The 23195-nt window shown below is 47.7% G+C and overlaps 1 protein-coding gene and 1 long non-coding RNA gene across 2 annotated transcripts in view; one reads left to right on the top strand and one right to left on the bottom strand.

Moving 5' to 3' along the window:
* The first annotated feature begins 5556 nt into the window (after positions 1-5556).
* Positions 5557-22879, top strand: LOC137773883 (uncharacterized). Its single transcript, XR_011075741.1, has 3 exons — positions 5557-5609; positions 6146-6277; positions 21360-22879. It is a non-coding gene; the product is annotated as an uncharacterized lncRNA (long non-coding RNA).
* Positions 20253-23195, bottom strand: part of PHACTR1 (phosphatase and actin regulator 1) — a 531606-nt gene continuing 528663 nt past the window's right edge. Inside the window, exons 13-14 of the mRNA XM_068557521.1 lie at positions 21197-21273; positions 20253-20345 (exon numbers count right to left, since the gene is read on the bottom strand). Coding sequence (XP_068413622.1) covers positions 20330-20345; positions 21197-21273 — 93 coding nt within the window. The 3' untranslated portion in view covers positions 20253-20329. The remainder of the gene's footprint in view (positions 20346-21196; positions 21274-23195) is intronic.

Raw genomic sequence — 23195 nt, forward strand, 5'->3', positions numbered from 1 at the left:
ATTCTCAACCACTGCGCCACCAGGGAAGCCCACTCCCTTTCCTTTTTGGTCTGCCAGCCTTGCCTTATGGAGGTTAAAAAGTGAGTGGGCAGTTCCTCGCTAGGTGAGGTGACAATTCCTCACTCGGGGCTGGTCTCACTGTAGGGCCACCACCCGGAGGGGGGGGTTGGAGAACGTGATCAGAGGACAAGGAAAAAATCCTTCAAGAAGCTTGTCCCGACCGAGCAGAACTCCTAGTAGAATAGCACAGTAGGCGATCGGGGTTCCGACCTCAAAATCACACCTAAAGCGTAGGGATTACTTTGTAGTTTACCAGGAACTCATACAGAGGTGCTCGGGCCTGCTGGAGCTCATGCTAACCTCTGAGCCTCCTGTTTGGTCTCTTTTTGCTCGTCTCCCGTCACCCTTCTTTCCCTAGAGTGTTACCAAGTAGCAACGGGGTACTTGTCGGAAATGTTGGCATCTCTTCCCTGGCCCCCCCGCCCTCTGGACTTAACGCCATGAAGGCTTGTGAGGGTGGCAGTGAGGAGGAGAGCTTTGGATGATTCGCTTCTACCAGAAGGCTGTGTCCATGCCCCGGCGGGCCTGCATCCCCACCTCCTCTCTCTCCCCTTTCCATTCTGTGTGGTTCGCTTGTTCTCTTCTTCGTTCTCATTCAATCATGAAATAGATTTGAACACACTCCCATTAATGGCCCAGGTACTGAGTTTAATTGCTAAGTTGTTTTTGCCCTGTTGGAGCTTGTAATCTTGCAGGGAAAACAGATATTAAACAAGTATGTGTTTTGTTTTCTCAGTCTTTAAGAGGACCTTTCACTCCTGAGCTGCCACACAAGGGCGGAGGCGACCTGGGCTTGCCCAGAAGCGCTGGAGGAAAGTTAGAGTTACTCTGCAATGCATGGGTCTTTGTCCCCTTCTCTTATTCATGGAAGAGTGACAAAGAGCCTTGGCAGGCGTGGGTGCTGGGGAGGGTCTGAGCCTCTGCGCTGACTCGTTAGTTCTGTGACCCAAGGCGATCACTCAGTCTGCGGCTCAGTTTCCCCGTCACCTTCAGGAAGGTGCTAGAATTGCTTACTCCTCCACTTGCTGTGAGCATCAGGTGAGCTTAATGTGAAAGCACTTTAGGAAGTACAGAGCTCTGAGGAATGCTGAACATTTTGAATAGCGTGGTTTGCAAGCATGTGGCCAGGCTCTGCCTCTGTTTGAATCCGCCCTGTGCTTCGAGGCCTATCGGAAACTTCCCCTCGTTGATTTCCAAGCTGCACGTGCCTTCTCCTGCTTCGGAGCTTCTGTAATGTTTCACGCATAATGGTTCAGGAGTCTTTGGTTTGGTGGTCTTGAACTTTAATTAAACTCCATGTGGTTTCCCTCTAAAAAGCAGGCTTCTTGCGTCCAGGATGTGTCTTGGTCCCTTTTGCACACTTCTGCTTTACCTAGTATATAGTTCCTCATATGTGTTTTCTCCCTGAAACCGTGCTGTCCCCCACCCATCTTTGGGCATGCTGGTATCATCTTGGTCAGGAACACTGTCTCCCCACTGTGGGGCTGCATCCTCCTATCTCTGTGATTCAGCTCAAGCATCCCCTCCTCCAGGAAGCCCTCCCGGCTCTCTGCCCCTTGGCTTCTGCCCTAGGCTTGTTTCCTTCCATGGTACTCTGTGTCCTTTTTACCACATTTAATACATTGGTTTAGAATGACCTGTTTATATCCCACACTAGCCTCTGAGCCCCTTGAGGGTATAGATCATGTCTTATTCTTTTCTATTCCCTCGGTGCCGAGGACATCTCAGCCTGCCTGGGCTCTCCCTGAGTATTAGGTGAATACATGAATGCCTGACTCCTGGTGACAAGTAACAGAATTGTTCTGGAGCTGGCTCGCTCAAGGAGACTTGATCACAGGATACAGGGGGTGAGGTTCAGAACCCACCGGGGGTAGGACTAGAATCTGGGACAGGACTAAAGAGACTGGCCCCCTTTATCTTTGACCTGCTCTGTGTGTCTGCTAGTTCTCTCTGCTGTCCGGGTTGCTCTGGTGGAAGATGCCTTACCCTGAGGTCCTAAGATTATCTGGTACAGGTCCAGATTCTGGAGACAGTCTCTTGGCCCTGTTTCCTAAATCCATGGGAAAGGGCCTGTGGTCCATCTTGGGTCTGGTGCTGCCTGTGGATCGATCATCCATCCCCATGGAGACAGACTCATGGCCACCAGGAGCCTCCCTGTGTCCATGGCAGTGCAGGGCCATGAGCAACGGACACTGTACAGGGGCCACTGTGAACTGGTAGACACCATCAAAAGCTCCCACTCCATTTGACAAATCTGTTGACCGGATATGCCCTGCAGAGGTGCCAGGAGGGGTACCAGGCGCCCTCCACCGTGAACTACATCTGAGTGGTATTCCTTCACTGCTTATTTCTGGTTTCTGCCACCAGTCTGAGGGTGGTATGGCCAGCCCTTTCAGATGAGGTGGGCAGAGTGGGACTACCCCACTGGCAGCTTTGGCAAGCAGTGTCTGGCATGGCCAGGTGTTTCCTTGGCAACGTTTCCGATCAAGTCTAATTCTGGATGTTTACGGGAAGTGGGCTTTGCCTGGTTCCTTCCCCTGCACCTGAGTCCAGTGAGAAGGCTGGGGGCGGGGGCAGGGGGCGGCTGGCAGCAGCTGCGTTTATTTGCCTCTGATTGCTTGGAAAGATGTATGCGTCCCCTGGGGTGTCCAACATCTGGGTCTGTAGACTGAGTTGGGCTCTGGCCAGACCTGGTGGCAGCTGGGTGAATCTGGATAAAGTCAGGGTCGGCAGCTGCTAAGGCTGACTGACTTCAAGATCAGAAGGGAGGCACACCTGGACTTGAGGAACGTCCGCTGGAGGAAAGCGTGCCAGTCACCTGGTCGACACTCCCCTCCCCAGTACTCAGATAAGAAAAGCGAGGTTCTGGGTGGTGACGGGGGTTATACGAGGTCACCACTGGTAGCTGAGAAGCCTTTAGAACGCAGGCATCCTGGCTCCCATCCCTGTCTAGAGCATGCTTCACCACACCAAGCTTCTCCCTTATCCTGAAACACTGCCCTTATCTGTCCTCTGAGCCTTAACACCCCTGAGGAGCTTGCTGGCTGGGTACCTTGGCACCGTGTCTTCCTGTGTAACATGATAGTGATGGTAGCCACCTTACAGGATTGTTAGGAGTGTGAAATGCAGAAGGACACACAGTACCCTCGTGTCAGTGCCTGGCTCATGGTAAGCACTCAGTAAACATTAGGTGTCACTGAGTCACAAGCGATAACAGGTAAAATGTGTGCTCTCTTCAGAGAGGTGACACTGTGACTTACAGTCTCGCTAAACATCTTAGAGAGGATGCTTCCTGAGAAGTGTTCTAGGAGATCAGAGGCCCATTGCAGGTTCTTTAAGTCTTGCATTTGTAAAGTTTACGTACATGGGAATCCCCTAGGGCCCCTGTTAAATTTGGATTCTGAGTTAGTAGCTTGGTGGTGGGGCCTGGGGTTCTGCATTTCTAATATGCTCCCTGATGATGTTGGTCATTGGGGACCAGAGTTTGAATAGCAAGGAGCTAGGGACTGTAGATTTCACATTGTACCTTGTCAGAGCTTTAACCCGGATTGCTAAAGAAAGAAAGAAGCTACAGAGAATGCTACCTGCCTGTGCCATTTTCTCGTTTTTAAATTAGTCTGGCTTCATTTCTAGGTGATGTTGGGGATATTGCTAAAAGTTTATATTCAGGCTTTGATGAAGTACCTTATAATCTCAGTAGTGAGACACAGATGTCCTATGAATTATTTGCTCTCCTCGCTGGGTCACTGGAGGTGGTTTCACTCTCACCTTATCACAAGTCAGCCCGTTACTGAGGGTAGCTCTGTGGCAGCCAACCAACCATATCTATCCTCCCCTTCCTTACTAACCAAACCTCAATTTTATTTGAGGCAGGAGTGTGTTAACAAAACTTTATTTCTCAGTCTTTATGCAGAGGAATGGACAATGAGATAGAAGCAAAGTTATTAGGTAGGGCTTACAGAAAAGGTTTTTATTTACAGAGGATTTACTCCACGGTCAGGTAACCTTTCCTCTTACTTCCTGCCTGGAACACATACAGAATGACTGGAACTCCAGCAGCCATCTTGGGACATGAGGCAACCTCAAGGATGGAAGTCACATGGTAAGGATGGTGGGGCAAAAAAACAGAGCTGTGGCACATTGATGGTACCACAAGCCCTTCTGTACTTAACTCCAGACTTCCTTTACATTAAAAAGCAAACAAAAAATCCGGTTGTTTCAGCCAGTATTTGACAGGTTTCCTATTACGTGAAGGATGCTAAACCCAGTGGTAACTGACCCCACCAGAGCAGGCGCAGTTTAGCAGGGCAGACACGGGTTTAAATGTGTGTCTAAAACTGTCATCCTTCTGAGCACCCTTTGTGGGCTCCCCTAGTCATGTGTAGAGGCAGGGGAACAGGATTGAGGGTCAGAAGCCCAGGGTGCTCAGCTCAGCTTTGCCATTTCCTAGTGGTATGATCCTGTTCCTTTAACCTCAGTCCCCACCCCCGTAAACTGGGGGTGATGGATGAGAGTCCAACACAGTGCGAGGTGCAGAACTCACTCTGCTGGTGTTGGGTGAGGGGTGGGTCTCAGGATAACGGGGAGGATGCAAAGACCAATTGGCCGCAGTGGCCGACGCTGATGTGAGCAGCGAGGGGCCCTGCAGGGGTGCAGCTCGGGTACAGGCGCTGACGCACCTTTCAGTGCTTCCACTGGAGGTGCCCACCTTGGTGCCCCGAGGGCCACAGAGTGCTGCGCCCTGCTGGAACCGAAAGGGCTTGGACTAAGTGCCCCGTCCGCATGAATGAGAGGCTGGTTTTGTTCAGAGGAACTGGGGCGGCACAAGTAGCCTTCAGCTGGGCCTTGGGAAGCCTGCCTCAGGCCCTCCGCCGCCAGCTCCTGAGCTTTAAGCCGAGGCCTGCGAGGTGGCCGGCAGCATCTCGGCTCCCGCACTGCTTTGCTGCTGAAACCCGCAGGACTGCGCCCTGGCTCCTTCCTCTGGAGCAGCCGGATGGGCAGGGGGGTCAGCAGCGAGTGTGCGTTCTCTCCTGCTGCCTGGAACCTGCAGTGGGAGGTCTTCAGCCACAGCCCAGCTGTCCGCACCTCCTTCATCCAAACAAGAGCACCGTTTTGCTGCCACTTTCTCTCAACCGTCTTCCAGACCTGAAGCCATCTCTCTCCATCTTCCTCTCTTGCCCACCCCAATTCCTTACGTTGGGCACCTGCCCTGTTTCCACTCACGCGGTGCCAGCGGGTCCCTGGAGGGCAAAAACCATGTCCTTACGACGAACTGAAACTATCAAGAGGCATCTTACCTCCCTGCACGGAGAGTGGAGAGCAGAGGCCGGAAGAGGACTGCCGGCCTCTGCGGAGGGGACCTCTCACAGCTGGGCCACATGGGGCTCCATCTTTCTGACCAGCCGCTAGATGGTCTGAAAATGCCTGCATTTCCTTACTGCGGCCTCTTCCTAGATGTTTTGATATGATTGAAACAAGGTCCGTCTGAGTGGATACGGTCCACACGGGTCAGTTTCCTTGCTCAGGGATGACAGAGGCAACCAGCACAGGTATGTACTTTCAATCCCCTGCCTGCCTTTTTGAAAAATAGTTGTAACTAAATTTTTTAATGGGAAAGGGCTCTGTGCACGTGGGAATAAAAGACAGCCAGGACACAGGAGGGTATGCGATGCACGGCCACTGTCCCTCCACCCTGGCCCCAGTCCCTTCCTCAGAAGCAGCTTCCGTCAGCTTAGACGTGAGCGGGGTATTGCGCATACTTTCTAGGACGAAAGAAGGGACAGCGGGGCTGTCGTAACCAGGTCAGCAGGAGAGAACTGCGGAAAACCCAAGACAGTTAAACTGCGACCAGGGGCTTTCCTTGTGTTGCCCCGGCTGGGAGGGTTTGGAGCAGGGGCTGAGGCTGGCGGGGGTGACAGGAAGCATTTTAATGCTGGCTCGGAACAGTGTCCCTGCGACCCAGACGTCAAGGCAGCACACGGTGTGAACAAGGCCAGGGGGGCCAAGGCCTTTACCCTAATTCTATCGTGGGGGGAGTTTGCGATAATAAGCCCAACTCATGTGTAAAATATCTTTATTTGTGTAGCTGAAGAGATGGACTTGCCTTCTCCTGGGTGGAGACTCTGAAATCACAGGCCTCATAAGGATGTAGCCTCGCATGGACCCCCCTGTGAGACCCGCCCTGGACAAGGTGTCAGTGACAACCATCCTACTCCAGGTTGGTAACTAAGGAACAGATGGAATTTTTCGTCCTCTCTTCCATCATTTTGTCTCGCGTGCGTGTGTGTGTGTGTGTGTGTGTGTGTGCGTGTGCGTGCGCTTAAGTAAAGAAATAAAAAAACAGCAATGATCTCACCATGTAGGAAACACTGAACCTCTGCAATCACAAGATGCAAAGTCGCAATCTGTTGTGGAGGAGAAAAGAAATGGGTGTGTGGAAGTCCAGCTCAGAGTAGCATGCCTCTTAGCTGGTTGTCACAGCCTGGGAGAAGAATCAGTTAAATTCTGCTTTTGTGGTTTACTTTTCCTTCCTCTGCAAACGGATTCATGAGTTCACGCAACAAGACCCCTTCGCGTTAAACGTCATGATTGGATGATCATGGCTTCCTATTATGAAATGAGAGCATTTTTTGATTAATGGCACATAAGGAGCAGAACTTTTTTTTTAAACCAAAAATAGCACTTAGGAAAGGGCCTGGCTGCCCACCCACGACTGATTAAGTGTCAGATGTGTTCTTCCTCTGCGGACCCAGCGGCATGCTGTTCTCTTCCTGCCTCTGCCACAGCGCTAGGTGGACCCACGCCGTGCAAGAGCCTCGTTCGACATCATTTCCCTCGCAGGAAGTCATAAGTATTGGCTGACAGGCTCGTGGTGGGAGGTCCCCACTGGTGGGCACACAGGCAGGCAGTGTACAGGAGGGGGAAGGAGGAGCTAGGTTAAGGAAACAGCATCTCCCTACCTGGAGGCTGGGAGGCAGTTTGGTATCTTTCCTGATCTGTGGTTCTCAGTGTCACAAGATGATGGTATCACCTAAGACAGGGAACTGGGATAATTGGACGGAAGCTGAGAGAGTGTGAACTCAACAAAATGGAGGCGAAGCAACGCATGCATCGGCCTAGCAGGGAGGTTAAGAGCAATGCTTTAGAGCTGAACACACGTGGCTTTGGAAGCTGTGAGGCATTGTGAGGATTAAAATTGTGCGTGAAAATGGTGCAGCGCGGTGCCAGGTACGCAGTGAGTGTTTAATATTTGGGAGCTGCAGATGGTGGCGGCAACAGGAATCAAGTGCCCAGACAGCTGCAGTTGGAAACTGGGGTGCCACGGTCAGGTACACAGGGGACAACTAGTCGTTCATTCCGTGGCTTTTTTTTTTTTTTTTTTGGTATGTATGAGTATTCTGGCTCCGCAATAAGAGTTCTGAGGTCATCAAAGTAAAGCCTCTCTTGGACTCTATTCAGGGAAGCTTAAGTCCACGAAGCCCCTAGTTAGCGCTGGCTGTCCCTGAGGTGGTCACCGCAGCATGGTCACATGGACAGCCCCCTCTCAGGGCTCCCGGGCCACACACACCATGGGGGTCTGCTCCGGGACCCCTAGGCAGGAGAACCGGCCACACTGGTTCCGAGGACGGTGGACTGGAGATTGGGATGTTATGGGTAGGACAGTGGGGCCCGCTGCAAATGTCAAGCGGGAGAGGGGTGCGCAGAAGCTTGTGTTTGGCCAGAGGACCAGCAGCAGGGTTGGCCTGGCTAAAGCCACAGGTATGGAGACCGTGAGTGTGAACATGCAGGCAGATGAGGACCTTGATTAGAGCAGTGGAATAGCTTCTAGAACTAACTGGCAAGTGTTCACGATCAGCTGGAAGCGGAAAGGGGGAGGTGACGTCTAGGTAATGCCATTCACTGACAAAGGAAATAAGAGGAGAACGGGACTGGGGCAGAGGGGGGTGGGGTTTGAAAATAGGAAAACGATAGTCTGGGACACACAGAGTTTGAGGTGCTTGTGAAACGTATGTATCAAGCATAAGCGCTAACATTTATTTTAAAATTTTTTTATGGAATATCAGTTTATTGGATTATATAAGATGAAAAAAATTAAAGACTAAGAAACTGTTCATGTAAGAAAGGTAACTGAAAAAGTAGAATATAAGTGTAAGCACATATGAAATTAACATTTTGTGAAAAATACAAATGATAAAACTTGGTAGATAACTCAGATATGAAAATCCAATGGGGATAATTGTTTCTTGGTAGGTTTGCTTAGTGTTGCAAATTTTACATTATTTTGTAAGGAAGTCATAAACCATAGTTGCTATACATAAGATAGCAAAGCTTGAAGTTTAAAATCTAAAGACACTATGTTTTCTTTTTATAGTCAAGAGAATCATATTTTTGAAGATTAATTAATTAACTTTTGGTACCTGTTAATCCCCTCCCCATATCTTGCCCCTCCTCCCTTCCCTCTCCCCACTGGTAACTACTAGTTTGTTCTCTATATCTGAGTCGGTTTCTGTTTTGTTATATTCATTTGTTTTCTTTTTCTTTAAGTTTAGATTCCACATATAAGTCATAACATACAGCATTTGACTTTCTCTGTCTTATTTCATATTACCCTCCATATCCATCCATGTTGTTACAAATGGCAACATTTCATTCTTTTTTATGGCTGAGTGGTAGTCCGTTGTATATATATACTGTATCATCTTTATCCATTCATCTATTGATGGATACTTAGGTTGCTTCCATATCTTTGCTATTGTTAATAATGCTGCTATAAACATTGATTGGGGTGCATGTATCTTTTCAAATTAGTGTTTTCGTTTTCTTCATATATACACCCAGGCGTGGAACTGCTGGATCATATAGTAGTTCTGTTTTTAGTTTTTTGAGGAACCTCCATACTGTTTTCCACGATGGCTACACCAACTTACATTCCTACCAACAGTGTTCTAGGGTTTCCTTTCCTCTACATGCTTGCCAACTTTTGTTATTTGTGATCTTTTTGATGATAGTCATTCTGACACGTGTGAGGTGATATCTCATTGTGTTTTTGACTTGCATTACTCTTGAAGATTAGCGGTACTGAGCATCTTTTCACGTGCCTGTTGGCCATCCGTATGTATTATTTAGACAAATGTCTATTCAGGTCTTCTCATTTTTAATCAGGTTGTTTTATTGATATTGAGCTGTATGAGCTGTTTATATATTTTGAATATTAACCCCTTACTGGTCATATCATTTGCAAATATTTTCTCCCATTCCTTCCTTAGGTTGCCTTTTGTTTTGTCAGTAGTTTCCTTTGTTGTGCAAAAGCTTTTAAGTTTAATTAGGTCTCATTTGTTTATTTTTGCTTTTGTTTTCTTTGCCTTAGGAGACAGATCCAAAAGATACTGCTACAATTTATGTTAAAAAGAGTGTTCTGCCTGTGTTTTCCTCTAGGAGTTTTATGGTTTCTGGTTTTACATTTAGGTTTTTAACCCATTTTGAGTTTATTTTTGTATATAGTGTGAGAAAATGTTCTCATTTCATTCTTTTACATGTAGCTGTTCTATTTTCCCAGCAACACTTACTGAAGAGACTGTCTTTTCCCCACTGTACATTCTTACCTCCTTTGTCGTAGATTGACCATAAGTGCTTGGGTTTATTTCTGGATTCTCTGTTCTGTGTTTGTTTTTGTGCCAGTACCATACTGTTTTGCTTACTGTAGCTTTGTAGTATATCTTTTTTGTTGTTGTTGTTAACATCTTTATTGGCATATAATTGCTTTACAATGGTGTGTTAGTTTCTGCTTTATAACAAAGTGAATCAGCTATACATATACATATATCCCCATATCTCTTCCCTCTTGCGTCTCCCTCCCTCCCACCCTCCCTATCCCACCCCTCTAGGTGGTCACAAAGCACTGAGCTGATCTCCCTGTGCTATGCGGCTGCTTCCCACTAGCTATCGATTTTACATTTGGTAATATATATATATGTCCATGCCACTCTCTCACTTTGTCCTTGTAGTATATCTTGAAATCAGGGAGTGTGATACCTCCAGCTCTGTTCTTCTTTCTCAAGATTTCTTTGGTTATTCAGGGTCTTTCATGTTTCCATTCAAATTTTATATTTTTTCTGGTTCTGTGAAAAATGTCCTTGGTATTTTGATAGGATTTGCATTTGATCTGTAGATTGCCTTGGGTATTTTGATTATCTTAACAACATTCTTCCAATCCATGAACATGATATATCTTTCCATCTGTTTGGGTTGTCTTCAGTTTCTTTCATCAGTGTTTTATAGTTCTCCAAGTACAGGTTTTTTACCTCCTTAGGTCAGTTTATTACTAGGTATTTTATTCTTTTAGATGCAATGATAAATGGGATTGTTTTCTTAATTTCTCTTTGATAGTTTGTTGTTAGTGTATAGAAATTCAACAGATTTCTGTATATTAATCTTGTATCCTGCAGCTTTGCCAAATTCATTGATGAGCTGTAGTTATTTTTTGGTGGCATCTTTAGGATTTTCTAAGTAATAGTATCATGTCATCTGTAAACATGACAGTTTTACTACTTCCTTTCCAATCTGGATTCCTTTTATTTTTCTTGTCTGATTGCTGTGGCTAGGACCTCCAATACTATGTTGAATAAAAGTAGTGAGAGTGGGCATCCTTGATCTTAGAGGAAATGCTTTCAGCTTTTCACTGTTGAGTATGATATTAGCTGTGGGTTTGTCATATATGGCCTTTATTAAGTTGAGGTATGTTCCCTCTATACCCACTTTGAGAGTTTTTAATCATGAATGAATGTTGAATTTTATGCATCTATTGAGATGATCATGTGATTTTTATTCAGTTTGTTAATGTGTATGGTATTGATTTTCAGATGTTGAGCCATCCTTGCATCCCTGGGATAACTCCCACTTGATCATGATGTATGATCCTTTTAATGCAATATTGAATTCAGTTTGCTAATATTTTGTTGAGGATTTTTTGCATCTATGTTCATCAGTGATACTGGCCTGTAATTTTCTTTTTTGCTTGTGATATCTTTTCTGGCTTTGGTATCAGGGCGATGCTGGCCTAACAGCATGAGTTCAGGAGCATTCCTTCCTCTGCAATTTTTTTGGTATAGTTTAAGAAGGGCAGGTGTTAACTCTTCTCTAAGTGTTTGTGAAGCCATCTGGTCCTGGACTTCTGTTTATTGGGAGTTTTTTATTACTTAATTTCATTTCTGGTAATTGGTCTGTTCATATTTTCTATTTCTTGTTCATTCTTAGGAGAGTGTACATTTCTAGGAATTTGTCCATTGCTTCTAGATTGTTCACTTTATTGGTGTATAGTTGTTCATAGTAATCTCTTATGATCATTTGTATTTCTGTTGTATAGGTTGTAACTTCTCCTTTTTCATTTCTGATTTTATTGATTTGGGCCCTCTTTTTCTTGATGAGTTTGGCTAAAGGTTTATCAATTTTATCTTTTCAAAGAATCGGCTCTTAGGTTCATTGATCTCTTCTATTGTTTTTTAGTCTCTATTTCATTTATTTCTGCTCTGATCTTTGATTTTTTTCGTTCTACTAACTTTGGGTTTTGTTTGTTCTTTTTCTAGTTCCTTTATGTGTAAGGCTAGGTTGTTTGAGGTTTTTGTTTCCTGAGGTAGACTGGTATCACTATAAACATCCCTTTTATAACTGCTTTTGCTGCGTCCCATAGATTTTTGGATTGCTGTGTTACGTTTTCATTTGTCTCTGGGTATTTTTTGATTTTTTCTTCAGTGATCCACTGTTAGTTTAGTAAAATATTGTTTTAGACTCCATGTGTTTGTGTTTTTTTGCAGTTATTTTCTTGATTTCTAATCTCATAGCATTGTGGTCAGAAAAGATGTTTGATATGAATTTCATTTTTCTTAAATTTACTGAAACTTGTTTTGTGGCCTAGCATGTCACAATGTAAACTGGTGCAGTACTTTGTATAAGGGTTGCTTACCTGGCTTTCTTTTCATTTCCATTTGCATGGAATATCTCTTCCCATCCCCTCACTTTCAGTCTGTGTGTCTTTAGATCTGAAGTCAGTCTCTTGTAGGCAGCATATATACAGGTATTGTTTTTGTATCCATTTAAACACTCTGTCTTTTGATTGGAGCATTTAATCCATTTACAGTTAAAAGTAATTATTGATAGGTATGTACTTATTGCTGTTCTCTTAATTGTTTTGTGGCTGTTCTTGTAGTTCTTTTTTGTTTCTTCTTTTATTCTCTTCCCTTGTGATTTGATGACTATCTTTAGTGTTATGTTTGGATTCCTGTCTCTTTTGTATCTATTATAGATTTTTGGTTTGTGGTTACCATGTGGTTTATATATAGCAATCTATATATATATGTCATTACATTGCTGATCTCTTAATTTCAAATACATTTTAACAACCCTGCATTTTTACTCCCCTTCTCCCACATTTACTGTTTTTTGGCATCATATTTTACAACTTTTTGTATCCCCCTAACTACTTGTCACAGATATAGATGACTTTACTACTTTTGTCTTTTAACCTTCCTACTAGCTTTACATGTGGTTGATTCACTACCTTTACTGTACTGCCTTTACCAATCAGCTTTTACCGTTCATAATTTTCATGTTTCTAGTTGTGGCTTTTTCTTTTTCGCTTAGAGACGTCCCTTAACATTTCTTGTAAAGTTGGTTTGGTGGTGCTGAACTCTTTTTATCTTTTGCTTGTCTGTGTAACTTTTGATCTCTACATCAAATCTGAATGAAAGCCTTGCTGGGTGGAGTGCTCTTCATTCTAGGTTTTTCCCTTTCATCACTTTAAATATATTATGCCACTTCCTTCTGGCATGCAGAGTTTCTGCTGAAAAGTCAGCTGATAGCCGTATGGGAGTTCCCTTGTACATAACTTGTTTCATTTTCCTTCTTTTAATATTCTCTTTATCTTTAATTTTTACCATTTTAATCACCACGTGTCTTGGTATGATCCTCTTTGGTTTGGTCCTGTGATTCTTGAAGGTGGATGTCTATTTCCTTTCCCAAGTTAAGCAAGTTTTTAGCTATTATGTCTTCAGATATGTTCTCTGCCCCTTTCTCTCTCCCTCTCTCCTCCTTCTGGGAGTCCTATAATGCAAATGTTAGTAGGCTTGATGTTGTCCCAGAGGTCTGTTAAATTGTCCTCATTTCTTTTTATTCTTTTTTCTGTTCCACCTCAGTGATTTCCACTCTTGTCTTGTGGGTCACTAATTTGTTCCTCTCTATCATTTAATCTGCTGTTGATTCCTTCTACTGTATTTTTAGTTTCAGTTATTGTATTCATCTGTTTGGTTCTTCTCTGTATTTTCTAACTCTTTGTTCAAAACTCCTAACTTCTGTATTCATCCATTCTTCTCCTGAGTTGTTTGATCATCCTTATGATCATTACCTTGAACCTTTATTGGGTAGATTGTCTGTCTCCATTTCACTTAGTTCTTCTGTGGTTTTATCTTGTTCCTTCGCTTGTAACACATTCCTCTGTTGCCTCGTTTTGCCTAATTTGTTGTTTTTATTTTTATGTATCTGGTAGGTTGGTTACATTTTCCGACCCTTCTGGAGAGGTGGCCTTTTGTAGGAGACGTCCTATGCACCCCAGCAGTGCACTCACCTCTGGTCACCAGAGCTGTATGTTGTAGGGGTGCCCCCTATGTGGGCTACCCGGGTTCTTCTGTTGTGGTCAGCTGACTGCTGCTGGCAGTCTCTAGTAGGTATGGCTGGCCCCTGGTCCAGTTCATTGCCAGGCTGCTGGTTCGTAGGGCTGGGTCCTGAGACAGTTGGCTGTGGAATCTCAGAGTGTCCTGGGGCTAGGGCTGGCCCACTGGTGGGCAGAGCTGCGTTCTGGGGGTGGGGGACCAGGGTTCGCAGATCTAGTGTTGACCTGCTGGTGGGCAGGGCCATGCCCCAGGGGGTCCTGGGGCTGATGCTTGCCCACTGGTGTGTGGGCCTGGTCCTGGGGTTAGTGTTGGCAGTCTGGTGGGCAGAGCTGGATCCTGGTGTCTGGCTGCAGGGATTGGGGGTCCTGGAGCTGGTGCTGGCCCACTGGTGGGTGGGTCCCAGGGCTAGTGTTGGCACACTGGTGTATGGGGCCAGGTCTTGGGCCCTCTGGACAGGGCTGTGTCCCTGGGCAGCTGGGGACTCAGGGGGTCTTAAGGCAGCAGCCCTGCTGGTGGGTGGGTCTGTATCCTCACCCTGTTAGTTGCATGGCCTGAGGTGTCCCAGTACTACTCTTGACAGGCTGACTGGCAGAGCAGCTAAGAAGCTGGTGCTGAGAAGCTAGAGAGGATTCCAAAGTGGTGCTTGCCAGCCCCAGTGTTCTCCTGGTAGAACAAGCTCCCAGAAATGGCTGCCACAGTGTCTGTGACCCCAGTGTGAGTTCCAGTTGCCTCCTGCCTTTCTGGAAGGCTCTCCAAGATCAGCAGGTGGGTCTGACTCAGGCTGCTTTCAAATTACTGCTTCTTCCCTGGGTCCTGGAGTGTGAGATTTTGTGTGCATCCTTTAAAATTGGAGTCTATTTCCTGCAGCCCTCTGGCTCTCCTGAAAGTCAGCCCTGCTGGCCTTCAAAGCCAAACATTCTGGGGGCTTGTCTTCCTGGTGCAGGACTCCCAGGGTGGGAAGCCTGATGCAGGGCTTGGACCCCTCACTTCTTGGGGAGAACCTCTGCAGTTGTAAGTATCCTTCCTTTTGTGGGCTGCCCACCCTGGGGTGTGGGTCTTGCCTAAACCTGCCCCTGCCCCTCCTAACGGTCTTGTTGTGGTTCCTTCTTTATATCTTTAGTTGTAGAAGATCTTTTCTGCTAGATTCCAGTCTCTCTCATCAACAGTGGCTCTGTAAACTGTTGTAATTTTGTTGTGCCCACGAGAGGAGGTGAGCTCAGGGTCTTCCTGCTCCACCATTTGGCCAGGTCCTCAAGAGCTAACATTTACTAAGGCCTAACTCTGTGTCAGACACCGTGCTGAGCACCTTACACATATTTAATCCTGCCGGGCCTATAAATAGGTGCCATTATTCCCATTTTACAGATGAGGAAGCCGAGGCACAGCGAGATTAAGTAACTTGTCCAAAGTTGCACAGCTAGTAAGGGGTGGAAGAGCCAGAATTTGACTCCAGGGCGTCGATTTGACCCACACTGCTGCTTTGTGACATTTGGACACCTGGGTCAGGAGCTCAGGGTGGATCTGAGTGTTAGCTGTAGACATGGAGTCATCTGAGGCCAGGACAGCGCTTAGGCCCCGTGGAGCAAGCCAGGAGACGTTCCCAGCATCAAACTCGTCCTTTGCATTAATAATCAGGGGTAAGTACCCACATCTGAGGTGCCCTTGAACTTGGGGCGCTGTAGGAGACAATGGGCTGTTTCTTAAGCATCATTGCTCAAGCCTACAAGCCCCTCCAGGATGCTTTGCCCAGAGGAAGGGGGAGGCGGGACGGCATAATCTGGTTGAGAGCAGCTTTAGGACAAGCCCCCATGAAGACACGTGAGACAGCGCAGGTCCCAGTGCCAAGCAGCCCTCCAGGAGGCCAGCCCAAGGCAGGGAGGGGTGGCAGGCATGGCATCCAAGCTGTTCTCCGAGAGCCTTCCCCAGCAGGACTTACCCAAAGCTTACTCTTTCCTAAAGACTAAGTTTAGTGTTTTAAAAATTCAGATAAACCCAAATCTTAGAAAGCTGCTGTCCTAAAGGACACTACAGGACACCCAGTTCAGTGTCCCCAGTTTCCAGAGGAGGACATTGAGGCCAGAGAAATTAAGTGACTTGTGGCCAGAATTGTCCAGTTAGATGTCGTGGCAGGGCCACCACTTCGTCATACAATGATCCAAGGGTGGACACACCAGGTCCTCTACCTACTGAGAATGTGTAGCCATGACCTTCTTTACTTCGTAAAGAGTTTTCTCTTAGGATGATGGCCAGTGTCCTTCCGTCTTGCAGGCCAGAGCCTGTTGGAGCTGTTCTCATTCTAGTCCTTTCACTCCCCTAGGCAGTTGCAGTCAAGTTCTGACTTGTTAAGGTCAGAGAATTCTGGAGTGAGGAGACGGCAGAATGATGGAGAAGCTCTTAGCCTGCAACCTGCAATCCTTTCTGTAAACCGCTTGCTGCCGCTCTCTGCTGTGGCCCTGCCAGCTTGGCGTCCCTCTTCCTGCACAGGTGAGAGCTTGCGCAGACTGTGACGCAGTCACACTGACCCCCAATAGGGCTTTGCCGCTGCTGCTCAGCAAAGAAAAAAGCAGTGCACCCCGCTTGTTATAAGAAGTGGTCACCCCGATCTTCTGAGGCTGGAGATTCCCAGGCACAGGGAAGGTAGTTCCCTTTGGATTGATCTCCCACACCCTTGCTGCTCAGAAGTGTGATTCCTGGACCAGGGGCATCAGCATGCCCCGGGAGCTAGTTGGAAATGCAGAATCCCAGGCCCACCTAGACCTCGGAGTCAGCATCTGCACTTTGAAAGGACGCCCAGGTGCTTCCTGGCAGTGGCGCAGGGGAGTAGCGCTATGCCAGGTCCTCTTTCCCAGAGCCACCTTCCTAGGTTACCAGACCAAGGGCATGTTATCAACAATCCCACCACCTAAAACGCAGCCAGCAAGCACTGCAGCCCTTCTTGCTTCCCCTAAAACCTTCAAAAAAGACAAGACAGGACCAAAAGGTTGAGCGGAGAAGGTCTTTGTCCTATAAAGCAAATTCTCAGGTTGCTCAAGAAAGGGGGCAGATGTAAGTACTCAAAGAGCAAAGCTGCCGGGGGCTTTCCCTCGGGGCAGTAATTTATATTCATCATTCCCAGGTTACTAAAGGACAGAAAGTTGGTAAATACATTTAGATATTCTTTAAAAGATGTTTGGAAGAAAAAAACTTTTGTACGCTAGGACTCATCTAGAAAGTTATTTGTGTCCAACAATCCGTCCTTCCCCGATAATACCAGATAACATGAGCTAGTTCTGTGTCTCCATAACTCTTGCTATTTTGCCGATGCGCTGACCTCTACCCCTTCCCCCAACCCCTACCCCAGCCAAACTAAGAATTTTCAGTGGTTCCTGCTGGTGGTCGATAAAACAACACAGGAGTCAAGGAAATGATTTGTTTTTAAGACTTTTTTTTTTTTGGTTTGTTTTTAAAGAAACTGCATACATTATTAGAGACAAACAATAATTTAAATACCATGCAGTTTCTGTATGTACAAAACCTAGGCCATAGAGATCCAGTTTAATTTGTGTTCTGTTCACACCGTCTTCCTCATACAGCCGCTGGCTGTTAAAGCAGAACACGGGAGAGTGCTCTGGTACAAGGACAAACTATGTACAGACACCCGGGAAGCAACTGGAAGAAAGCAACCGGTTTGGGGATCAACAGACAAATGGGAAGAAAAAGTTGTTTAAGGTGACCTTCGCCCACTGGCTGTGCGCAGGGAGAGCCTGAAATTCCATTCACCGAAGCACACACCACGATTTTCATTCGGCAAATATAAATACACGTTCGTAAGCAGGAGAAAAATAAGCTCGGAGGTTTTCATCACATCAACCGTCACGTCGTTTGGTTTCTCTAATCTGACATAAAGGCTAAAGTTTTACAGAGCTTTGAGGGCCTTTGGGGAGGAATATATCAGCAATTTCGAAACAGTAAGTAGGCTGATGGCAGTCTCTTCTGTCGTGGATGGGGTGGGGACTTCGGGGCGATGTTTGATTTCGAGAGGGAAACATTTTGAGAAATCTCACGTTTTTCTTCTGATGCTAATGCAAGTGAAAAAAGGCTCAAACTGCAGCTTTTTCAGAAAAGGGATGCATTGTAAGCCAGCCAGCCCATCTTTTTTTTCCCCCTTAATATGGAATCGTCATCTTGGAAAGAAACGCATTTTTCAATTGTCATAACAATGTGGCAAAAAGGAAATTTGGATAGATTTCTATAAAGACCTCAAGATTTCAAGGAAGGAAAGACAGCAGAGGGCTCATCCTCTGACCTACGGAAGTTGCTGGGCTGCTTACAGCGGGCTTGGAAGAGCCCAGCTCGTGGTGGTGACACGGGAGGGGCACCCTTCCACTTGCAGGGAGTTACTTCCGGAAAAGGCTGCCCCGCAGGAGGAGAAGTAGAAACTGCGTTCAGTTTCTTCCACGCACAAAGTGGCTGCAACAATAGGGCACTTCGGGCGGGAACCCGGGACCGCTGGCGAGCTGCAGGGAACCTGATTTAGGCATCATGTTCCCGGGGAATCTGAAAGGCCCGGAACCAAGGCCAGCAGAGAAGCCAGTGGCCTCTGCGAGGCGTCGAGGCAGTGGAGTGAGGTCCCTTAGGACTCGCTCCGGGGCCAGGGGAAGGCTGACTGTCGCTCCAGGCCACCGCGAGCCACAGGGAGCCCAGACTCAGATCCTGGCAGGGCGGGCACCTCAGCCCGGAAGACGCGCCCGCCGCGGAGGAGTTACATGGAAGAGCCCCACGTCCCTCGGCGTGCCATCTGCACATTCAAAGGTCAGTAAGCCTTTCGGGAAGACGCTGTTTACAGCCACGCTACAGCCCTGGCCCCATCTTCCCTGAATCAGTCACCCCACCCACGGCGGTAACTATGCGGATTCAACATTCAGAGAAAAAAGGATGGGGTGACACGTCTTCCTGGGGCTGGGCGCCAGGCGATGCGAGGAAAGCGTGCGCCAGCTTGGCACCAGCCGGCAGGCACTACCTGGGCACTGCCTGGAATGCTGCCCCGAGCTCCCTGCCAAGTGCACGGTGACGCCGGCCACGGGGGCCGTGGGGGCCGTGAGCGCCAGCGGAAAAGGAACTGGCCTCACCCATGGCTGTGGAGCCCAAGAGTAAATTGATCCCACGCGTTTTGGGGTGGGGACCAGTTAACTCTTTTTTTGTGAAGCCCAAGCTTGGCATCTTTCTGAAGCCTGGGCCTGTGAGGTGGGGAGCAAGCCATCACTGGGAGAGCTGGCGGGAACTACAGGATCACGGCAGGACGCCAGGCAGAGCTGCACGGCTGAGGGCCCCACAGGCTCCGTCAGGAAGGAAACCGGAAGCAGCTCAAGCGGCCTCCTCCAGAGAGCAGTCAGGGTTTGGAGAGGCCCCTCCTCCACTGCCCATCCTACCCTCACCTGCCCTGTCACCGCTGCTTTCCTGCGTTCCCGAGTGAGGAGGATGGTCAGAGATACACCTCCAGCCACCCTCAGCAGCATCGGGAGGGAGAGGCAGGATGCCCCGGGAGGGGCAGGCGTGGAAGGTACAGCACAGCCGGTGTGGCTGGCGTCTGCCCAACGCCGGGGCCTCTGCACAGGCTCTTCAGTGCAGAGCAAGCCTGGAAGGCCCTCCGGTGGTTCTGGAGGACCAGTCCACCAGCGGCTGGAAATGCAGCCTTTCAGGAACGGTTTCTGGCCTGCATGCATCGGTCCTCGACTCAAAGGCCATTAACTGCCAAGCCCCCCCGGCCACCAGCCCTGGGGCACGCAGAGCAAAGGAAGAGCATCGGCCAAGCCGTGTGTCACGCCAGCCTTTATGCCCTCGGAAGGGTTCTTACGCTCGCACGCACGATACCACCACGCCGCCAATGGCTGCTGGTATGCATAAGATCACCCGTGACGCTGGGCTTTGCTAATGACGGCTTCCCCCTTCTAAACCAGAGCTTCCTGGAAGGCAGCCCGGCTCAGCCTGAGGGCACAGGAGCTCGTGCCAGCCTTCCAGGCCTGGAGCACACACTGTCGACCACAGGCTCCCCCAGAAAAGGGCTCTCCCTTTAGTTCACGGCAGGGGTGATAGCTGAAGGGAGAGGAGGACAGTGGTCCCTCTCAGCAGCCTCCTCCGCAGGGGCCCCCAAACCAGCTGGCGCACCTGGAGCCAGTGTACTTGGCCAAGTCTAGAAGGCCAGCCGGCTCGCCCGCTTTGCACAGTCAGTCATCCCAGGCCAGATCCACCGCCTCGGCTTTCTTTCTTTGGACTCTGCCTCCAAAGTGTCTGTCGCCTAAGGCTCACCGGAGCCTGAACAAACGTGGTACCTGCCAGCCTGGCCGGAGAGGCCCGGCGCTTCTCCTAGTGCTGGAAAGTCTCCGGTGCCCTCGGCCCTGCCCTGGACAGGGCACAGTCCCTCATCAGCGGTGGCGCCAGCACCTCTGACCACGGAGCCGTAACCATCGCAATCCTTCCTGATTGTGTCTCCTTTTCCTTTTCTTCTTCTTTTAAAAAAAGGTAGTTCAGAAGATTTACATCGTAATGGGGAAGTGAATAAATACCAGCACTTATGGTTCTTATAAACTTATGTTTTGAAGACAGCATAGCACTCAAGAGGAATTCGACTGTTAAGGTCGGTGAAACCTAGGAAAACAAATAATTCAATCAAGACCCAGGGGCCGCGAAAGGTGTCGGATTTGACAATCCAAGATCTCCATCCTCAAATTCCTTGTTTCTGACAGCCACAGGGAGGCTTAACTCTCCAACCAAAGGCAAATAAATCTCCACAGAACCCCTCAAGAACTTTAGGCCCACCGAGTTCACCTTTGGTTTTGGAGAAGTTTAGTCTGGAGCTCCCAGGGGCCCTCAGCCCATGCAAGGACTCAGCAGCAAGGTAGGGACCCCAGCCTTGTGTCTCCGAGTCAGGCACTGTTTCTCCAGATGTTCACCAGAGGAGAGGGTCAGAAGAACTGAGTCAGCGGCTCTGTCGCTGACTGGCCCTGTGACCTTGTATAAGCCCCCTCCTATCTCTCTGTGCCTCAGTTTCCCCACGTAGCATCACACGACTGTCTGGGAGAATGACATGGAATCATGGGCGTGATCCCGCTTCCGAAGTCCCATGTGGATTCGGGACTTTATCCTAGTTTGGTCTCGGCTGACTGGCTGTAAATTGGCAATTGATCTTTTCTCCTCAGCTTATGTTCTCATAAATACCCACCATGTTGGTGGTCTGGCATTTAGCAGATCTTCAGTTTGAATGAGTTAAAAACTAGGCTTTGAGAAGGTTGCGTTCAGCCTGGGCCTTTCATGCTCCTGCCCTTACTTTCAGAAACCACAGTGGAATCTGTGGATCCCCACGTGGATCTTTTCTTTTTATCTTCTCCCCTCACTGCACCCACCACACGACTTGTCTTCCAGAAGCAGCTAGGAGAGTTCAGTTGGGGGGTAAATGTTATAATTTGAGGGGGAAAAAAACCCCCCCACTTGATACTAACCTTGTTAAATGTCTACTCAATTCGTGAACTTCCATTTCAGTGCTTTTAAATTCATTGAGCTCCTTCCGAATGGCAGCCTGCAAGGAAGAGAAGCCCATGAGAGTGCAGAGGATGGAAAGCAGCTCACCTTCTCTATTATTGCTATGTTTTCTTTCTTCGACAGAGCCATACACGTGCATAAAATGGATTCTTCCACTGGGAGAAACAAAATCACCTGAGATATCCTTTAGAAGAACCTACGAAGAGTCCCGTCCCCCTAAATCTAAGTTGCGAGCAATCCGATTTGGGATCCTGCCCAGAGCTGTTCCACCTGGGCAGCGAGAGGGCCCTTCCACCTGGCCCGCACTCCTGGGTCCTGAGTGCACATTACAAGGCCAGCCTCTCAGCTTTCTTTGGTGAATGTAAGCTCCTCAGCTGCACAGCGATGCCTCAGGATGGATACTTCTAGAGGAGGTATGTGAAATTCCCCAGCCAGATTAAGGGGTGACGGCCAGCTGCCCCCTCTCCCTTTGACTCATGAAGCCTTGGCTCCTTTACAAGTCTGTTGACTCCGAGGTGATATATTTCACCATGGAGGGTATGGAATGTGTTTTGAATAACCTCAAACATGCATGAGATGAACCTGAATGACCTCATCCTTACAGTCACAGATGTGGCCACCGAGAAGGGGGAAGGAGGACTGGAGCAAAAGAACGTCTGGGGTTGGAGAAAACCTCACTTCTTCCTCGGGGGCTGAAAATGTAAACGTGGGCCCTTTCCCATAGCTCTTTTAAGGTTGATACGTGCTTTGATGGGAAGATATCAGGGCACGGAGAGTCTGAGGATGGATCAGGGCAAGGAGAGTCTGAGGATGGAAAAGTCTTTTTCTGTTCATCCAAAAAACTTTTATTGTGTGCAGTTGTACTGTGCTAGGTGTATTATGCAAAGAGGAATCAGAAAAGTTGCCACTGTTTGAGAGTTAACAGTCTAACAGAAGACATAAGTGCATAAATAATAACAAACAATTTATAAAATGATAGGCATCTCTAGAAAGGAACAGATAAAACAATTTCTACTTCAAGTTGGTCGTCCAGTTTTGGAGAGCCAGTTGAGAAGCTACCCCTCAGTCAGACTGCTTGCATAAGTAAGATTAAGGGCAAGGCAGAAAGCGATTTAATACTTTTTGTGTATGTCAGAATTTTTATGATTATAAAAGTAATGCATGAGAAAGTGGGCAAGGGACTTGAACAGACATTCACAAAAGGCCAGTCAACATGTGCGAAGGGGCTTGAGCTCCTTAGAGAACAGGGAGATGCAACTAACCATCCTGAGAAACCACTACACACCCACCCAAAAGGGCTAAGATGATACCACGTGTTCACCGAAATGGGCAGCAATGAGAACTCTCATAAGCTGCCGGTGAGTGTGTAAATTCCTACAATCACTTTGGGACACTCTTTGGCATTACTACTAAAGCAGCTAACCCTCTCCACACTGCAGGACACAGGTATTCTACTTCTAGGTTCAACCCCCGCAGAAACGTGTGCACTCGTGAATGAAAAGACATGGAAGAAGAATGTTCATAGCATTATTCATCACAGCAGCACTATCCAGCAACAGTAAAGCAGGTAGATACATTGTGGAAGATTCATAACTGTAAATACTATGGTATCTCTCTTTACAGTCCTTTGTGCATATGTAATATTAAAGGTACACACTCTTGTGCCCTTCCATTAAAAATGTAATAACACAAGCGTTTCTTCCTAAGATAAAAAGTTATTTGTAAACATTTTAATGGTCACACGATAGTTGACCGTATTCTTGTTACTATGATCATTAACATGCACTGTGTTCAGGACTTTGCATTCTCTATCCAGCCTGATCCCAGGGCGCTGTGCTCCAGCACAATCGTTGTTTCATGTCATTACCTGCGGCCCAAGTCCAGGCAATTTGCTTCTGCCCAAAGCCCCCGCCTCTGAGGCTGCTGGTCCGCTGGTCCTCAAAGCGTTCTTTTATCTCC

This window comes from Eschrichtius robustus, chromosome 12 (assembly GCF_028021215.1).
Source record: "Eschrichtius robustus isolate mEscRob2 chromosome 12, mEscRob2.pri, whole genome shotgun sequence".
Lineage (NCBI taxonomy): Eukaryota > Metazoa > Chordata > Mammalia > Artiodactyla > Eschrichtiidae > Eschrichtius > Eschrichtius robustus.